At 54.5% G+C, this 19594-nt stretch overlaps 4 protein-coding genes across 4 annotated transcripts; 2 read left to right on the top strand and 2 right to left on the bottom strand.

The window, feature by feature from the left end:
- Nucleotides 1-640: 640 nt before the first annotated feature.
- On the top strand, nucleotides 641-2380 carry NCS57_00020200 (Carboxylic ester hydrolase; the record flags this gene model as incomplete). Its single annotated transcript, XM_053050291.1, has 1 exon — nucleotides 641-2380. The coding sequence occupies one exon, from the start codon at nucleotides 641-643 to the stop codon at nucleotides 2378-2380; it is 1740 nt and encodes a 579-aa protein (XP_052918806.1).
- A 610-nt stretch (nucleotides 2381-2990) lies between these two features.
- Nucleotides 2991-6383, top strand: NCS57_00020100 (Aminopeptidase; the record flags this gene model as incomplete). The annotated part of the gene is made up of 4 exons (XM_053050290.1): nucleotides 2991-3247; nucleotides 3573-3743; nucleotides 3797-5725; nucleotides 5774-6383. 4 exons carry the CDS (start codon nucleotides 2991-2993, stop codon nucleotides 6381-6383), a joined length of 2967 nt encoding a protein of 988 aa, XP_052918805.1.
- A 1178-nt stretch (nucleotides 6384-7561) lies between these two features.
- On the bottom strand, nucleotides 7562-10597 carry NCS57_00020000 (uncharacterized protein; the record flags this gene model as incomplete). Its single annotated transcript, XM_053050289.1, has 1 exon — nucleotides 7562-10597. The coding sequence occupies one exon, from the start codon at nucleotides 10595-10597 to the stop codon at nucleotides 7562-7564; it is 3036 nt and encodes a 1011-aa protein (XP_052918804.1).
- A 2049-nt stretch (nucleotides 10598-12646) lies between these two features.
- NCS57_00019900 (uncharacterized protein) lies at nucleotides 12647-15627 on the bottom strand (the record flags this gene model as incomplete). The annotated part of the gene is made up of 2 exons (XM_053050288.1): nucleotides 12647-13669; nucleotides 13717-15627. 2 exons carry the CDS (start codon nucleotides 15625-15627, stop codon nucleotides 12647-12649), a joined length of 2934 nt encoding a protein of 977 aa, XP_052918803.1.
- Between the last annotated feature and the right edge of the window lie 3967 nt (nucleotides 15628-19594).

Below are 19594 nucleotides of genomic sequence, written 5' to 3'. Positions count from 1 at the left end.
CATGCATCAGCTCCCAAAGGATTGAGCTCTTTAGAGCTCGTGCCTCGGCCGATTGTCAACTTGAAAGTTAAAAAGCTGTCTGGCAGCTGCTCTTTACTTTCATGTGCTCTCCCGCTCGGCGCCCAACCCCGATCTACCCCGTGGGGAAGCGGGGACTCAACGGCATCTCATCGGCCTTGGACCTCGTTTTGGACTCGATGCCCCGTCCTAAGTTGTGATGGCCTCGCGCGGCCGCGGTAATGGCTTCCTGATTCGACAATTGAGCTGCGGAGACGCTCCGTGAAAGTTGGACGATATGGCGGTGGGAGTTGAGGTTGTCCAGGGTTGAAGCTTCAAGATGTGGTGGAGCAATACGAAAGACGATTTTCAGGTGAAGGCTGGGGAGAATTGGACTATCCAGGTACAGTCGTTGACGAGTTCAAATTGAGCTCGATTCCCTCCCTCGGGTTGTTCCACAGGGCCTCTGAGCTACCGGAAAGCATCGTCGCTTCATCGACCTCTTGCCTGTCAGCAGACTCATTCTGACTTGTCCTCGCGGCTGCTCCATCAAGTAGTGCCGTGACCGGTCTATCTTTTACTGCCTATTGTGCTCATCCCAAGCCTTGAGCTTTGGATTACCTCCCAAGCTTCAACCATCAGGATGAAGTTTCATAGCCTCTTCGGTTTCGGCCTCATCGCCGGCAGCTTGGCCGCTCCAGCTGCTTTGCCTGTTCCTCATCCCGTTCCTCAGCCTGCTACTCCTGCCACTCTAGAGGAACGTGCCGCCAAGGTCACCGTTGCTGTTCCTTCCGGTACCGTCATCGGCTCCAGCTTGGGCAAGGTTGAGTCTTTCAGGGGCATCCCATTTGCGGACCCCCCTACTGGCTCTCTCCGTCTCAAACCCCCGAAGAGGTTGTCAAAGCCCCTGGGCAATTTTGATGCCTCCGGTCTTGTTGGCCCATCATGCCCTCAGATGTTTATCTCTACTGGAGCTGAGGATGTCATCTCAAAGTTCCTCTCCGACTTTCTGAGCATCCCCTTCCTCCAGGTCGTTACCGGACAAGAGGATTGTCTCACCATGACTGTTCAACGGCCTGTGGGCACCAAGGCCGGGGACAAGCTGCCCGTTCTATTTTGGATTTTTGGCGGCGGCTTTGAGCTCGGCTCCAGTGCCATGTATGATGGCACTAGCCTTCTGGGTACTGGCATTGACCAGAAGCAACCCTTTATTTTCGTTGCTGTCAACTACCGTGTTGCCGGATTTGGCTTCATGCCCGGTGCCGAGCTTGCCAATGAAGGCAGCACCAACCTAGGCTTGCTAGATCAGCGCATGGGACTTGAATGGGTTGCAGATAACATTGCGGCCTTTGGAGGTGACCCTGACAAGGTTACCATCTGGGGAGAGTCTGCTGGAGCAATTTCTGTACTTGATCAGATGACTCTGTTCGGTGGTGATGCTGACTACAAGGGCAAGCCCCTTTTCCGTGGCGCCATCATGAACTCGGGCAGTGTCGTTCCGGCAGAGCCAGTGGACAGCCCCAAGGCTCAGGAGATTTTCGATACTGTTGTACAGAATGCTGGCTGCTCCAGTGCCTCCAACAGCCTCGACTGTCTTCGAGGTCTCCCCTATGATAAGTTTTTGGACGCCGCCAACTCCGTGCCGGGACTCCTCTCGTACAACTCGCTGGCCCTCTCCTATCTTCCTCGTCCAGATGGACACGTGCTTCCCGAAAGTCCCGAAGCACTCATCGCGGCGGGGCGTTACCATGCGGTTCCTATGATCAACGGCAACCAAGAGGATGAGGGTACTCTATTTGCTCTTTTCCAGCCGAACCTGACCACGACGGAGAAGCTTGTCGATTACCTGAAAGAGTTCTACTTTTCCGCCGCCAGCAAGACGCAACTGACCAACCTCGTCAACTCGTATTCAAGCTCCATCACTGCAGGCAGCCCCTTCCGTACCGGCATCCTCAACGAGATCTTCCCAGGCTTTAAGCGACGTGCTGCCATCTTTGGCGATCTCGTCTTCACGCTGACTCGCCGACTCTTTCTTCAGACCGCCACGGATACCAACCCAGATGTCCCTGCGTGGTCTTACTTGGCAAGCTACGACTACGGAACCCCCGTTTTGGGCACTTTGCACGGCTCGGATCTTATCCAGGTCTTCTTTGGCATCCTGCCCAACAACGCCATGAGGAGCATCCGGACGTACTACTACAACTTTTTGTACAACCTTGATCCTAATGTTGGCGTTACAAAGTATGCCAATTGGCCCGAGTGGAAGGAGAGCAAGAAGCTCATGTGGTTCAAGTCTGCGAATGGAAATGACATCTTGAACGATGATTTTAGGCAAACCTCGTACAATTGGATTGCGAGCAATGTTGGCGTGTTGCGGGTTTGAGACATGATTGGGACTTGCGGATATGTCGGCGTACTTATCCAAGAAGTTAGGATACTCTTGATATGAAGTGATGAATGAATGAGCAGCGAATTGGATTATTTCACTCTCCCTGGACGTGTTTATGGCTCAGTGAATAGTTGAGGTGGATGTGATGTCTTGCTGCCCCATGGATGGACAAGGTTATAAGTGAGCTCCTGCAACGTAGTGCCCTCTCATAGCTGAGGGAACCTCATTCCGTTTCTAACGGTTGCTAATGAAACGCACTACGCCATATCCATCCTGTCTTAATCCTAGACCCATCTGCTCTTTATCGTCCCATGATGCACAGTGTAATAGCGCAGTCATGACACAATGCACACGGACCCCACCGTCTCGCTTGTCGCCGGCAACGCGGCTCTTGGGACCTCACGTTGACCCGAAAATTTCCAACGCCCGCGACATTTCGAACGATACGGGACGGGCAACTACAAAAGTGCCATCAATGGGGGTCCCCCAGTGACTAAGAGCACGGCGAACACGACAAGGAAGGATTTTCATCACCGAAGACCCCCCCTTCTCTCATCAAGAGTGAACCCCGACCTGCCCAATTTGCGACGACAGTGCGGCCACAATGTCGTCGTCCAAGGGCCTTTTGCGACAGCTGGCTCAACGACAGGCCCTGTGGAGCAGCCCACTATCACCGGCCTTTACACGGCAGACGGCGGGTCACACGGGCGTACTGTCCCCTTTTTCTTCAGCCTTCAATTCCATCTGGAACACCGGTAATTCGCGAGCATTGGCGTCGGTTGCAAGCAGCAGCAGCCAATCCGTCAAGGACTTCCGAAACCGCCGTGAAAATGCTCGGGCGATGCCGATCGGCGCCCGGAGGTACGTTTCAGCGCCCGCCCGCAGCTGCAGGAGTCGTCGGTGCCCCTCACCACAGCTGGGCGACCCCGCGGTGGGGTGGGCCGTCCCTGCCGCATCACGCTGTTGCCCGTGGCACCTTCCCTTCCCTCCACCTCCCGCCTCACCTTAGCTCCTTCTTATCACGTCACCCTTTCTCATCGACATAAAATCTTATCTCTTACTCCTCAATTCTCCCCTTTCCTGTTTCTCCCAAGGGGCCTCTTTTCTCCAGAATCTTGGATTCATCCTTCTCAGCCCAGCCTGGATAGCTCTGGAGCTACAGCTGCTAACTTGTCTTCGCGTCAAGCTCTCTTCTCTCTCAGATCCCCAACCGCTTCTGCTCTGGCCACGCCAGACTCAACCGTAACGTGAAAATGACCGACCGCGATGTTCTCCCCGACAATGTCAAGCCCAAGCACTACAACCTCTCCCTGAGGGACCTCGAGTTCACCAACTGGACCTACAAGGGAACTGTTACGTACGTCTCAGCTCTACCCCTCACTCCAGCAGCAAGCTCTAACAGCTGTCCAGCATCGACTCGGAAATCACAAAGCCCACCAAGGAAGTTATCGTCAACACTCTTGACCTCAAGCTCTCTCATGCCAAGGTCTCTATCGACTCCAAGACGGTGGAATCCACCAGCTTCAACTATGACGAAAAGGCCCAGCGTTCCACTATCACTTTCGACGAGGAGCTCCCTGTTGCTTCCAAGGCTTCCATCATCATCGAGTTCGAGGGTATCATGAACAATGAGATGGCTGGTTTCTACCGCAGCAAGTACAAGCCCGCCGAGACCCCCGCCGCCTCTGTTCCCCACGACGACGAATGGCACTACATGCTCAGCACCCAGTTTGAGGCTTGCGATGCTCGCCGAGCTTTCCCCTGCTTCGACGAGCCCAACCTCAAGGCTACCTTTGACTTTGACATTGAGATCCCCTCGGACCAGGTTGCTCTTAGCAACATGCCTGTCAAGGAGACCCGACCTTCCAAGGATGGCTGGAACATTGTCTCCTTCGAGACCTCTCCTGTCATGAGCACCTACCTCCTGGCCTGGGCTGTTGGTGACTTTGAGTACATCGAGGCTTTGACTGACCGCGAATACAACGGCAAGAAGATTCCCGTCCGTGTCTACACCACCCGTGGTCTCAAGGAGCAGGGTCGATGGGCTCTCCAGCACGCCCCCAAGATCATTGACTACTTCTCCGAGATCTTCGACATTGACTACCCTCTTCCCAAGTCCGATCTGATCGCCGTCCACGAGTTCACCCACGGTGCTATGGAGAACTGGGGTCTTGTTACTTACCGTACTACCCAGGTTCTCTACGACGAGAAGACCTCGGACCCCCGATTCAAGAACGCTGTCGCTTACGTCGTCGCCCACGAGCTTGCTCACCAATGGTTCGGTAACCTTGTCACCATGGACTGGTGGGATGAGCTCTGGCTCAACGAGGGTTTCGCTACCTGGGTTGGCTGGCACGCCGTGGACCACCTTCACCCTGACTGGCAGGTGTGGGCTCAGTTCGTCAACGAGGGTATGGAGGCTGCCTTTAGCCTTGACGGCATCCGCGCTAGCCACCCCATCCATGTCCCCGTCCGCGACGCTCTCGACATCAACCAGATCTTTGACTCTATCAGCTACCTCAAGGGCTGCTCTGCCATTCGCATGCTTGCCAACCACCTTGGCGTTGAGACCTTCCTCAAGGGTGTCTCCAACTACCTCAAGAGCCACGCATATGGAAATGCCAAGACTACTGCTCTGTGGGATGCTCTCAGCCAGGCCTCTGGTAAGAACGTGACTGAGCTCATGAACCCATGGATCTCCAAGATTGGTCACCCTGTTGTGACTGTTGCCGAGGAGCCTGGTCAGATCTCGATCAAGCAGTCTCGCTTCCTGTCGACTGGTGATGTTAAGCCCGAGGATGATACCACCACCTGGTGGGTGCCCCTGGGACTGGAGGGCAAGAAGGACCAGGCTGGCATCGCTTCGCTGTCCCTGACCACCAAGGAGGACACCATCCGTGACATCGACGATGACTTTTACAAGCTCAACAGCGGCGCCACCGGCTTCTACCGCGTCAACTACCCCCCTGAGCGTCTCGCTAAGCTCAGCCAGCAGCTCGACAAGCTCAGCACTGAGGACAAGATCTCCATCATTGGTTCCACCGCTCACCTTGCCTTTGCTGGCAACGGCACAACCCCTGCGCTGCTTACCTTCCTCCAGGGCTTTGGCAAGGAGACACACCCTCTTGTCTGGCGTCAGGTTCTTGACTCGATTGCTGGTGTCAAGTCTGTCTTTAAGGAGGACCCCGTTATCAAGAAGGCCCTTGACAACTTCAGCCTGAAGCTCGTCGACGAGAAGATTGCCGAAGTTGGCTGGGACTTCCCTGAGGGTGAGGACTACCTCACTGGCCTTTTGCGAAAGGACATCATTGGTGTTGCTGTTGCTGGCGGCCACCCTGGGTAAGCCACGTTTATATCCGTTTTCTGATTCAATGCTAACATGCTTAGCGTTACCGAGGAGGCTCTGAAGCGCTTCGAGGCCTGGGTTGAGGACCCCGAGGCAAACCCCATCCCTGCTCCCCTCCGAGTTGCTGTCTGGCGCGCTGCCATCATGAAGGACCCCGCCCGCACTGTTGAGATTCTCAAGAAGGAGTGGTTTAACACCAAGTCCATCGATGGCAAACTCCTGTCCCTTAGCGTTCTCGGCAGTGTCGAGGATGCCGATCTTCTTACCAAGGAGATTATCCCCTTCAACTTCAACCAGTCTCCCCCCTCCAACGCCGTTCCCAGCGGAGACATGCACGTCCTGGGCAACTCTGTAGCTTCCAACATCATTGGTCGTCCTCTCCAGTGGGAGTTCATGAAGACCAACTGGGATGCCGTTATTGCCAAGCTCGGCAACCCCGTTGTCGTTGACCGATACATCAAGATCAGCCTGGGTGCCTTTACTGATGTTTCCGTCGTGGACGACATTGAGAAGTTCATGGCCGACAAGGATACCAAGAGCTTTGACCGTACCCTTGGCACTGTCAAGGACAAGATTCGCGGCCGTGCTGCGTACCGCGAGCGCGATGCTGCGTCGCTCAAGGAGTGGCTGGGCGCAAACGGATATGCGTGACTTTGTAAATTATAGATGATGAGGTGTTGAGCGTATCGGGGGGTGATACCATGTTTGGAGTCAGGGCATTGGGTAGATGTTATGCCCTGGTTCCTAAAAGAGAGTAATAGGTCATTACAAGGCCCGAATGAAAAATCTTTATGACCTGAATTTGTCTGACTGCCTCGGCCACTTGGATCCTGTGTCAATGTGATAAGCTGGCACGGCCATCCAACTACGGGGTGCGAGTACGTGAGACTGGTCCCAACGCCGACCTTCTTTCATCTCATTGTCGTCAAGATGAAAAGGGCTCCACGGATGGCAGACTTGGTGCAAATAACTTGAAACCTGCAATCAACTGTGTATACCAAGGAGTTGTCTGTCAAGTTGCCTCTCCAAATACGGTTTCTGAACTCCGCCACCGAGGGGCAAATATCTCTGCTTCACTTTGATAGTATGGCTTTGCGACGACTCTTCTAACAACCACTCAACAAGCTCAACAGAGCTTGATCGGTCTGGTGGTCTAGTGGTATGATTCTCGCTTAGGGCAAACCCTACAGCAACAGCTTGCGAGAGGTCCCGGGTTCAATCCCCGGCCAGACCCTTTCTTTTTCTATGTTGTTTCTACCCGTAGATTTCTTTTTTGCTCTTCTACTTAGGAAGCAGCAGGTGATGATGGTTGATGATGGCTTATGGGAGACTAAACGACATGGTTAAAAACGCACGGCTAAGCGTTGCTGCTACTCTGCTCACAGTTATCCCCCCTATCCGCAAAAACCTCAGTCTCCTTTTCGCATCACCTCACATCAGATATCAAGAGATAATCATGTAAAAGGCATTTGCATGGCAGCTGACATTCTCTTCATTCTATCGCTAACCCAAGAAAACGCAAAAAACCCAAGGCTACCCATTGTATGTTGGATGCTTCTCATGAAATGAACCCAGACCATCAACGCTTTGCCTCCTCTCCCGACGAGAGGCCGCCACGTCTATGATGCTCAAAATATTCCCATCCCAGTGAATCAGTGGTGAGCCATATCGGCTGCCCCATTCCAGTACGCCTTGCAAAACGAATCAAGAAACACAGATCCCAGCATCGCTTCCCAGTGAAAAACACAAATTCCAATCCCTCAAAACAAACATGTTACCTCCCAGCATTCATGCATCCATATTGCTCATCATGCATCCTTCGTCCTTCTCTAGGTTGACATGTCTTCTTGTTCAACCTTTGTCGCAACTGCATCCCACCACGGCCCGTGGGCTGCCCTATCGACAGCTCCCACCTTCTCCAGTAGAGCCGAAATCTCTCTAACTCGCTCCACGAACTCGGACAGTCCGAGACTGGCGAGCTTCTCACCGGCTGTGTTGGTCGCCTTGACCTTCTCACTCGCTGACCCGGCAGCCAGACGAGTGAGGATGTTGCCGCGTAGACGGGTGAGGAGGAGGCGCAGGACGGGCTCACTAGGCTCACGTCCCCGCTCCGCCATCTCCTGGCTGGCAGTCAAGACCTTGGTGACAAGGGCGCGCAGGTGGCCCTTGGTCGCTGCTGGCATCGACCGTCCAGATTCCAGAGCGGCCATAACACCATCCATTGTGGTATCCAGAGGATGGCCTGCCTCAATCACCGCCATGATGCGAGACGCCTCCGTCTTCCATGCCGACCGGACATCCCGCTTGAGCAGGTTCTTGCACTGAAGCAGCACCGCACCAGCAGTAATGATCCGTTGAATCATGGTCGAGACCTGGCTAATACGGCCATGGTCAAGACGAAGCATCTCAGGAACCTCCTCGATAGGGGTAGGCGAGATCTTGGTGAAGATGTCAACAAGCATCTGTGCGTAGAAACGACTCGCCGTAGGTCGCGACTTGGGGTGGTTGATACCCTCGGGGTCTCTCTTCTGCACCTCAGCCATGACCTTAGATCGGGCTGCTCTCCAGCTTGCCTCAGCCGCTGCAAGGCCCAGTTGGCCCTTCTCCACGTCCTCGGCAAACCTCTTCGCTTCATACGGGGCGGCAGACTCGATCAGTTGAGGTGCAGCGATCTTCATCAGATAGTTGATGTAATCGCAAAGCATGAGGTCAATGAATCCATTGAGGGCCTCAACACGGTCGATGATGTTGCCGTCAGCCAACTTGTTTTGGATCAGGTCCTTGACCTCCTCGTCACGGAAAGGAGCGCACAGCTTGGGAAGCAGTGACGCCATGGCAGTAAAGAATCTCTCGTAGGAAAAGTTGCCCAGAGCAAACTGCCGTTCCGCCATGTCGGGATCAAGGATCTCCCCGATAAGGTTGTACATGCTGTTGCCAGGCTTCAAGAGGCGCTGGAGCTTGTCCTTGATGTTGCTCGCCACCACGGCAAAGAACCTAAAGTTGGCTGCGTGGTCCGAGTCGTCCATGATGGTCCTCATCTGCTCGTACAGGGGTTGAGCGCGCTCTGCCTGCTGCTCCCTGTATTCGTCAGGAGAAAGCTGGTACTCCTTATTGATGGCCAACTCGTGAACGACAACCCTGTTGTTAGGCAGGAGTCCGTTGAGGCCAGTCTTGGGGGCAGAGGCCTTGGCCTGAGCCTTGCTAGCCGGAGTGGCAGGAGGAGTGAGCGTCTGAGGCTCGGATGAAACCAAGCTGTTGGCCGTCTCGTGTGCTTCCCCTGCAGCATTATCAGCCACACGGGGCTTTGTGTCGCCAGTCTTCTTCTTCTTAGCGCGAGCCCTCCTGGCCTCACCGACAGCATCAAAGATGAGCTTCTTGCCCCTCTCTTGACCTGCCAGCTTCTTAATTCGTACAATGAGCATAAGCTGGTTATCCTGAATGCTCTTCTTGTACAACGCCGTCGCCGCGTCGTCGGTGGTATCCTTGACGGTGTGGTAGATTGCGTCGAGCTCGACAAACTGCATGAGCATGACCTCGATCAAGGCATCCGAGTCTCGTGACTTCCATGCAATAAAGGCATTGTAAAAGGTGGCGTATGCCTCGGGGAGTGTGTTCTTCAGTGTCGGGGGCGTGGTGTATGCATTCGCAGACGTCAAGCGAGAAAGGATGTTCTCAAACGATATCAGCAAGTCTCGTGCCTTGCCAACCAAGTCTTGTAGTTGCGGGTTGGCAAGGTCCCCAGAGGGAAGTCGGTGGGCGGTCAGCACATCAACGACCTCTTCTTCGCCGTTGTCGTTCTTGGTGTTGAGAACTTGGTTGGGGTGGCCAAGAATAAGGAATGCACTCAGAAATGTGCGAACTGCCGCCATCTCTTCAACTGATCCGGCATCGCCCTCTTGGAGGCCGCATAGGCGGAGCAACCGTGCTGTGATGACAAGCACTCTGTCCTGCGCGAGTAGTTCCACGACAGTGTCAAAATGTGTGTCTCTAATGCCGTCCACGGTCAAGCCCAGCTCGTTGAACTCGCGAATCATCCGCTTTCGGAGGCATCCACGCCACCACCATTGAATTCTGGCTGCGGCATCTTCATCCGTGAGCTTGCAAGCTTCTTCCTCAACCGCCTCAGGCACGGGGTCGATGGGCTTCCTGGTCATAACACTCTGACCCCGGCTCCGCCTCGAGGCATTCTTTGTTCGTAGTTCCTCCCTCCGTCTCTCGGCCTCGGCCATTCTCTCTTCGATCTGGGCCTTCATCCGCGCAATATCCTGTTCCCGCTTCTCCTTCATGAATTCAGCCACCTGCTTGGCCTTCTTGACTTCTTCTGCGCAGTTGGCCACAATCTCGGCCAGATTACGTTCCCTGGCTTGCTGTGCAGCGATGGCGCGCTCTTCTGACAGGGTGGTATCTCGCTGGGTCGCCTTGGCTAGTGCTGCCCGAAGGCGGACCTTTTCGGCATGGGCGGCTCTGTCGGCAAGGCGCGCCCTGCGGTCCTCGAGGAATGAGGCACGTCGTAGATGTTGGGCCACATATTTGCTCTGCTGGCCGCCGTGGTGGCTGGATGGCTGAATGGAGGAGCATCGGGAGTGGGCTGACGAGATTGAGTTTCGGCGCGACGAGGCCGCCGAATCTCTGCGACGGGCCTGGGATGGTCGATAGAAACGGGCGGCGATGCGGGGAGGTGGTGTGTAGATCCTCGGGTCCTCTTCTAGGACGTCGTCTTCGACGGGGGGCATGGAGAGATCAATATCCTCATCCATGTTTTCGTCTGAAGGGGCTTCATTGGCTTCTTCGATTGTTCGCGACGGCTCCGTCAGGTCGAGTGAGGGGCGCCGCATCGTGTCGGCGGCTGACGGCAGTTGTGACATGGCGACAACAGCAGTCGAGTCGATATCCGTATCTTCCGAGGGGGAGGAAGATGTAAAGATTAAAGGTCGAAGGAGAGCGCGCGCGATCCCGGAATGGGAGGAGTCACGTCCTTGTGTGTAAACACTCCGAGGGTCAGGTCGGTTGCGCGCGCGCGCTGAAAGCGTAAACGAGACCAAGGAAGGCCGGTTCGGTTCAGTCCTGTCTTGTCCAGGCAACTCGGGGTGGCGCAGTGAGATCCGTGAGGTGAGGTGAGTGCGCGCGCGGGTGGTTTTCTGAATCAGCGAGCGAAACAAGTCAAAACGAGCCTGGCTGAAGAAGGGCCGCTAAACGAGTCCACCAAAAACTGGCGCTGGCTGCGACGGGTTTGGAGAAATGAAGGACTGCGCTGCGCAATGGCCCCCAAGGGTAGGTTGTTTGTAAAAAGAAGGGATCCGGTCAAAGGGCGAAGAAGGAGATTAGAATAAAATAGTAGACGGCGCAATCGGCGCGGCGATGATTACACAAGAGCCGTTGAAAAAGCCTTGGGGGCCCGACAAGACGGCAAGGTTTTGGGGGAAGAAAAGAAGTGGATGTTGTGGAATGGAAGATGCTGGAGGTGGAGGGAAGACGAATGGATGGAAGTGGTGGGTGCAAGCACAGCAGGTGCCCAATAAACTGTAAATCCTTATCGCCGGGTGCAGTGTAATCCAGGCTGCCGCTCTTTCCACAGTCTGCTTCTGCTTCTGTTTCTGTCTGTTTGCAAGAATAAAAAAAGGAAGCAAGGCATCCCATGCGAGGCGGGGGTGGGCACTCTCTTCTATATAATAAAACCTGTCTGCCTATAATACCTTGCTCACCCTCTCAAGGCACTTACCGATTGATGACAAGGGCGTAAGGGAAGGTTCCAGTGAGGAAAGGGAAAGGGCAGAAAAGCATTGACGTTTGGTTGTTTATACCTGCGCCCTGCTTGACTTGACTGTGAAACTCTGGTGCCCCCCGGATGGATTCTGACACATCCTTTTTTGGCCGGAGACGGGCGGGCTGCCACAGCGGCTAGAGCCTGGCTTATAGCGGAATTAGTAGGGCACTCCTCAGCTGAAGCCAAGCCAAGAGATGGAATCCCCCAGAAACAGCCCCTCTGATTATCAAGCCCCCCAGACAAGAAATCACATCAGATCACATCAGTCTTGATCACTTCATCTTTTTTCCATCAAGTCCGTGTCCCTCCTGAAACCGCGCTTCGGGCCTCACGGATTACTACCCCCCTCCCCTCGTTATCTATCTTTGGTAACCCGTCCCAAGAAATTCATGCATCTCGATGCGACGTCATCACACGTGCCCCCCTCATGACGCTCTCCCCAGTAGAGATGGCGCATTCGCCCGCGATTCGATGCGACTCCCCCCTGCTGACCAGCCTCCAAGCGGCGACCTGCCTACTATGGCACGCCACCTTGCAGTCTCTCTCTGGACGGGACGAATCCATTATCTAGAGCTGAGAGGAAACAAACAAGGGCTCGAGGTCGCCAATTACAAGTCCGGCATGCATCGTGACTTGTCACCTGCACAGAGCAATCAAATCAAATCCAGTAGTCACTTGTACTTTGAGTAGTGTGTGTATGCACTTGTATCTCTCTCTCGTCCCGCCTCGACTACCTATGCAAGTTCCATGTTTCCAAGTTTGCATCCCCTTTGCCTCCTTTTATTCTACTATACAGAAAAAAAAAAAAGACCAAGAGAACCCCCATAACCCACTCACTAAGGAAGGGGAGGCTATCCAGCCAAGGTCCTCGTCCTCTCCTCCCGTGGCGTTTTTTTGTATTTCCTTTCGTAAGCATCGCGCGCTCGCTGTGGTGTTGTGCCATTCTGGCAGAACAGAACCGCCATTAAAGACAAGACGCGTCAAGTCATTGCAAATCAAGTCAAACCGAACCAAACCAAACCAAACCAGTAAACGCCTGCCTGTAACCATCCCCTGCCCATTCATGGTTGTTGCCTTGCCCGCCGTTTCCATATGCAATTATGCGCCTGATGCCGCTGTCCGATCATGATGCATCCTCCAATCACCTCCCTCAATGCCGGAGGCTCCCGCTTCGTCCTCTGCCGTTGGGAGCACTCGCTCCTCGCTCATTCATCCTCGTCACCCATTCAAGCACCGTCTCGTAGCAGAGCACGTATTGTCTCAGACTCTGCACCATGCTCAGTCTCTGTTCTCGGAAATCCTCCACCGTCTTCTGAATCAGATCCACGCTGTCGTCGTACAACCAGCTTGTGTCAATGGCTAAGGCGCCACGTGCCACTCTCCTCTCCATGCTGGACCTTTGACCGGGTGTGTAAAAGTTAAAGTTTCTAACAGATCGAGGAGACACATCTCCTGTCTCTCCCATGGGAACGTCGCCCTCAGGGTCCCGTCCTCGCACTGCCGCAACCTTGGCTTGTCTCTGGCGCTTCAACATGTCGATCACGCTGTCCACCGTGCAAAACGTTCCCGTGCGTCCACATCCGGCCGAGCAGTGAACCAGCATCGGCCGCGCGCGCGAATCCAGCTCAGGCTCATCGTACCAGGTGATGGGCAGCTCGATCGGTGAAGACTTGGATCCCACCACCGATTGCGTCTCGATGGGAAGAGCGGACCGCTGCATGACGTTGGCCAGCTCAACAAGCGCCAACAGATGAGATGGCTGCGCCGGGGTGCCAAAGTCGGGCCACGATGGGAAGTGAAGATGCGTGATCTCCCGAATCGGGTCGAAAGGATGGGCGTTGTGCGACAGGGCAAACTTTCGAACAATGACGTACGGGGTTTCTGTTTGGCCCTGCAGGGGCTTCGGTGTCGGCGTGGCGGACTCCAGAGTAGTCGTCGTGTTTGCGCGTCTTCTTCCCTGTTCGCCCATCGAGGCAGACGGAGTAGCGTGCGAGTCGGATCTATGCTTATCAATATCAAGGGACACCTTCTTCTCAGATAGCGGCTTAAGCCTGATGGCTCCAAAGTCTCTGCCCTTCCAGTAGGGGTGGCACTTAAGCTGGCCCCCCTCCGACTCGGCAGTCAACATGACAATGACACGCACATCCTGCTCCCAGACAACAGACCAGAAGTCCTAAACATTGTTAGCAAGGCACAACTTGAGGCTCAGAATGAACATACCTCGAATGTAGCAGGGAGCGGGCCCTGGGTGGCAATGTACCGCTTGTTACTCCGCGAAGCCCTGAGGTGACTGGCGTTGATGTAATCACATGAGCCTTCCGGCTTCTCCTGAAGCTTGACTCGGGCGTGCTCAAAAGGTAGAATGTCCTTGTATCGGTTTTTGCCACCCTTCTCAACACCACATAGCTGAACTGGTGCGCGCTTCTCCTTGTTGCTAGGGTTGAAAGCAGCATATGCCGCCTTCATACGGGACTGTTCGTCAACCTCGATGTGCAGGAACTTGTCAGACACCTTCTTTCCGTGATCCGGCTTGGATGCCGCGTCTCGTAGCCACCTAGGCAGAGAAGGCGAATCCAAGGCAGAAGGTCGAGAGACATCAAGTTGACCAACACCGTCTGCAAGGTCCATGTTTTGTCGAATATTGGTGAAGAAGGGGTTGACATCGTTGGTGGAGGTAGGAAGCATCACTCCGCCAATGACAGGAGCAATACCTCCGTGGCCAGGCTTTCCAGGGGAGCCAGTCGCGCATTGATGGTCGACAAAATCCGGGTAATGTTCCTGGAAGGAGTTGAACCCGCCCTTGAGAATGCAGGTACCGCCTGAGAATCCCTCGTTGGTGAACTTCTTGATCATGTTCTGGGCAGTGACGGCATCCCGCTTGTCAGATGAGTGAGCATCGTAGACCACAATATAGTCCATTTCTCTCCACCTGGAGAATTTACTAGACTCAGATCCTCCCTGGAATGTCTGCTGGAGCTTCTGGATGTTAAAGGTGGCCCGCTTTAGAAGGGTGGTCGGGATACAGAGGTTAAGACCACCCTGGATTCTAGCATGGGCGTAGTTTTGCGATGAGCGAAGATCGAGGATAAGGAGCCGGTCCTCCTGAACGGTTCGAAGCATGTCCTTCAGCTGCGCACCAGTAATCATGTGAGGCTGTCCCGGCTCCAGAGTTGCAGGCACCGTCTCGGACCGTCGAATATCTCGAGCATCGGGGGGTTCGACACGGTGCTCCATTACTGACAGCCGCGGATCGCGGTCCTCTGATCGAGTTAAAGTCGTACGGTGCTGCGGGGGATCCATTGGGCGCGGCGATTCGAATCGAGGTAGATTAAGGGTAGGGAAATGGTTATGAAGAGACGATTCCGAGTTGCGTTTCGACTCGGACGAAACATATGCTGAATCCTGTAGGCTTTCCTGATCAACATCCATTCGACTCGCCGGTCGAATGCTGGCAGCACTGAGACCGCGACCAAATGGTGATTCTGCGCCGGTTTCGCTTCCATGGGTGTGCCATCGCGGAGGTCGAGGTCGCACGGGGGCAACTCCGGACGACGAGACGGAGGGAATGGCGTAGTGGCTAGTTGACAGAGCAAAGGACTTGCCCCGGTTAAGGTCCGCCTGTCTCTTGAAGGCCTCGAATTCGGGGTTTGCATCAAGAGGAACCTGCTTTGGAATGGCTGCGGCGAAAGACTTTACTGAGGATGATGGGCTCCAGGTATCCTTAGGGAGACCAGAAGATGAGTCTCCTCGCTCATTGCCCGACTCGACAATGAGGCCAAAGTAATTAGGACTAGGTGCTCTCGCATCTGGAACGACGCGCGGTGAGAGCTTGGGGGGGTGGTTCTGGCCCACCGAGTAGGGCATTCGTGGAGATTGGAGGGGAGTCGAGGATTTTGTCTGCTTGGATCGCAGCGACTGAGAATGCGAGATTGTGTACGAATTTGAGCGTGAGTGAGAAGTCGGGACACCAGAGGCGACGGGAGAATGGCGAGCAGGTGTTTTCATGGTATAATGCAGACTTGGTGTACGGTCGCCGGTCCTCGAGTCATGCATGGCGAAGGCGGTGATGGGAGTAGTCGACGTCATCTCCAGAGAAGCAGGGGGTGAAGGAGGCTGAGCGAGGCTTCTCATAAGGCCATGGCGACAGAGGCTGAGGAGGGAATCGAGAAATAAAAGTAGAAACTCAAGATGAGCCTTACTAGGCTTAGAGGACGAGGTTTCAAGGGTGAGGAGCCGTCCACCAAAAGAGGTGAGGGATGTGGTAGATTTGAATAGAGATGGATGGGAGACGGGAGGTGAAGAAGCGGGCGGATGGTGGGGTCTTGAATCCCTGGAACACTTGGAAACAGGCCAAGAAGGGGGGCGTTTAGTCGGGGGGGATGGAAGGGTCGCCAGGGGGGGAAGAGACCTGAAGCCAGAGGGCTCGATAGAGGCTACGGCTGCTCAGACGGTAACCGAATTAGACGGGCTCTGACGTGACGGATGGACGAGGAACGGTAGGTAGCTTATACATGGAGGGTGAGGGGTAGATTTATAATGGGCGAGGAGTGCTTCGAGCGAAGGAGGGACGAAAAGGCGTGAAAGACGTAGAGGGCGCAAGAGGGCGGGTAGACGGTGGCGATAGAAATGGGGGGGCAGCCCAAAAGACGCCGTTACCGTGGGATGGCGACGGTGGCGTCTGACGGCCGATGACGCGGGGTGGAGCAGGGGAGGATCAGTGCAGCAGTCGGTAGAAGGCTGCTTTGTAACGGACGGATTTGAGAGAAGGGAATTGACACGTTTAAGATGTTGGATAGATTTGAAATAGATTCGTGGCAACTGTTGAGGCAGTGAATAATCGAGAAGCTGAGGTATGAGTAGGAGAAGGCATCTACCAGCTACCTACCTAATTACAAATAGACAGCCGCGCGCGAGAAAGCCGAGTCTACTGACTGCTCGTCAGCAATACCAGACGAGGAAACACAAAAAGGCACAACAGCGGGGAGGTACCTGCTTAATGAAGAATCCCTCGAAGCTGTCAAGGCAAACCCTATCTTAGGTACTCTATGCTGCCTGTGCTCGCTCCAGCGTGGGATGCGATGGAAAGGCGTGGACGCGGGGTGGTGGGTGGAGAGAAAGAAAAGACGAGGATTCGGAATGCAGTTACAGGCATTTCGCGATGAATGATTCCAGTTTAATTTAATCAATCAAGCTGGCTGTCCTGTCACGGGTTGTTTTACCCCGATGGCTTTTTCTTTAGATGCATCAAGGGACCTGGGCTGGACAAACAGCTGTGAGATCTGCCCTCCCATTCAACCCTCAAGCTTTTCCGATGCTTTAAGAATTGTACAGAAGCTTCTGAATGGTTACCGACGTCGATCATGATTGTCCTCTACACAGAAAACCCCCGCTTGCGCTTCTTCGTGTTGTTTAAACCTGTCGATCTCATCATGATAAGTTTCTGGTGGTGGCGTGCGGGACAATAGCACTTGCGAAAAAGGGTCCGTAAACCAACGGTTTCCTCGTTGGGGTCACATCGATGAAAGGATGAGGCTGCTAGGGGGAGGGGGTCAGGTTTGGGATCGCGTGTAGTAAAGATCGTCGCCTAATTGCTTGCTTGCTTGTTGCTGCTCTCTTTCTCTCCGGTCCGGCTTTGCGATGCACCACCACCTTGGAACATGGACGGGTTGGACCCCTTGAAATCGGTAGGTTCGCACTCGCACACACCCACATTGTCTTGTTCTCCCCTTTATCCCTTTGTTACTTCTATTGGATGCTGCTGGTCAGTGGTGGGAGCATGTCGTGCTACTGTAATTACTGCACAGGGACTAGTTTTCCAGCCGCAACCCGAGAAGAACAAAATAACCCCAGTTGCGCCGTTTACTACCTAATTAACCCAGATTTTTAAGCGGTGGGTGGCCCTACGGATGGCCCCGAGAGAGAGAAACTTGAACTTCTATTGATTGTTCTTGAGGCTTGAACCCCTTGGCCGTCCACCCCCTTGGCTTCACCACCCATCCACACCTCTTTTTTCCAGACTAACATGACTTTTTTTTTAAACTTTGGACTGAGCACTCGGGATGCCATCATTCTGCTTTGTTCCCCCCTCTCTCCTCCATGAAGATCCTTCTTTGTTAATGCCTCTCTTTCTCTCTTTCTCAAGAGTCGAGAATTCCAACCCCCTACCTCCCCCCCTGTCCTCGTCCCCATGCTGTCACTCAAACTCGCTCTCCCCCCTGGCCATTATATCGTCATTGCGGCGTCAGGGTCCACCGGAAAAAGAGGATCCCCCCTGTCAAACCCAGGAGCGTGCATCTGGTCCGTTTTTCCCTTTGAGAGCCCTGGGTCCAACCAGGAAAACGCGTGGCGCCTTTACCAACGTCACCGGCCCGCATTCACACCTTTTTTTCTTCCACTGTCAATCGATTCGGAAGCGCATTTTGCCCATGACGCTCTGGAAAACTCCGCCTTTTTTCGTCTTGTCCGCTCTCCGATAGAAAAACACGAATCTGCCCACTCAAGCCCCCCCCCTTCGCTTGGCTATGCACCCAGCCCCCCGGAAGCTTGCTCTCGGGGTACAGTAGCAGAATGCCATCCGGGGCCCGGCAGAGTCTAGAACGGACGGGTTTTCCTTCTTTTTAGGCCATGATCCTCGCTGCAGATAAACCAGACTCTCTCGCGTCACACCTTGTAGAACCTTTTTTGGTGTTGGTCAAGCTTGAACCTCCGAACCCCTTGTTGACTCTTCTTCTTGTTCAACCTTGCAGCGGCAGCTATTCTGACGGTCTGGACCCGGGTCTTGCATGGGAGTATGGGGATACGGGGCTTCGGCATGACGTAGAGACTGAGACAGCACCTGATGGGAGATTTGCCCTTGCAACTGTTTCACGACATCAAGCAATCTCAGTCATCTTGAAAGTTCCATGCTTCAAAGCAGAAAGCTGAATCGTGGGACGGGGTCTTCTTCAGCTCCTGTCAAAAACGCCTGACGCTTCCGCTAGACCAGCCTTTCTGACTAGGCTATGTTTCAATGCTTGTGCTCTGGCGTCCAGGGCTGAGGCAAGCCAGGATCTTGGCGGGCTGGTGGTACACGGCATGTTCCAGATCGTGAGCCTTTTGATCCAGAGGATGATCAAGGACTGAAGCTCCATCACGAGCTGAATCTTTGCTGACGTGCTGCCTTGTCCTAGGGGTTCTTGACAGCAAGTTCTCGACTCTTCGTGACAACTCTCTTGCGTGTAACTGGTCTCTCCAGAGGCTTCGGCGAATTGATCCCTCCGAACCCTCTCTGCATTGTCCCTCGGACGGCTCATGTAATGCTTGTGACATGCTGCCTTCTTAGACCTTGTTAAGCAGTTGAGCCATTGGCTTTCCGTCGACCGAATTCGTCCGTTCCCCATCCCACACCCGATATCGAACCAGGCCTGACCTGGGGCTAGAGCCGAGAGCCTCGTCCGGAGATGGGCTGCCGTTTCACCCACGTCCATTCTTACGGTTCCCGATTAGGCTGTCCCCCTCCAGCGTTAAGCGCACACCCTTTCTTTTTTCCCTTCCCTTGCCGGACGGAGCAAGCACACACACACTCACACATCGCTTCACCGTCATCCACATCGAAGGGCCTGGACCCTGAGATCATCGCCCCCCTTGAACGTGATTATCAAATCAGCCTGGGGTGTCGCACGCGAGTTTGTCGGCGAACGGATCAGCGGCGCCTGCTCGCTCAGCTTGTGCTGCTTTCTAAGCTGCTACTCTGCGAGAGCCTCCTCCTGACGGGTGGTAATTCAAGGCTTCGTACAACACGGGTACACGCATGATTACTTCAAGACGAAAAAGACAAGAAAAATCATCGCGGAACCGCTCAAGTGGGAACTCCTTCATCGTTGGCCGGGGAGTCGGGTCAAAGATCCCTGGAAACCAATACCCCCCCCTCCCCCGTCCCGCGCGCGCTGCTGGTGGCCCTTTACCGCCAGTTTCCAAGAAACCTCCAGCCCAGAAACGATGGCGTTGATTCCAAGCTTTTTGGTCCTTTTTTCCCTCTCTCTTCCCATCCTTCTAGACTTGGTGCCACGAGACGCCGCCTCGCGGGCCCAACGTAGCCACGCCAGGTCCAGCCCTAGCA

This window comes from Fusarium keratoplasticum, chromosome 1 (assembly GCF_025433545.1).
Source record: "Fusarium keratoplasticum isolate Fu6.1 chromosome 1, whole genome shotgun sequence".
NCBI classification, from domain to species: Eukaryota; Fungi; Ascomycota; class Sordariomycetes; order Hypocreales; family Nectriaceae; genus Fusarium; species Fusarium keratoplasticum.
Note: the sequence above shows the minus strand (reverse complement) of the source record. Positions and strands in the feature narration are given on the sequence as shown.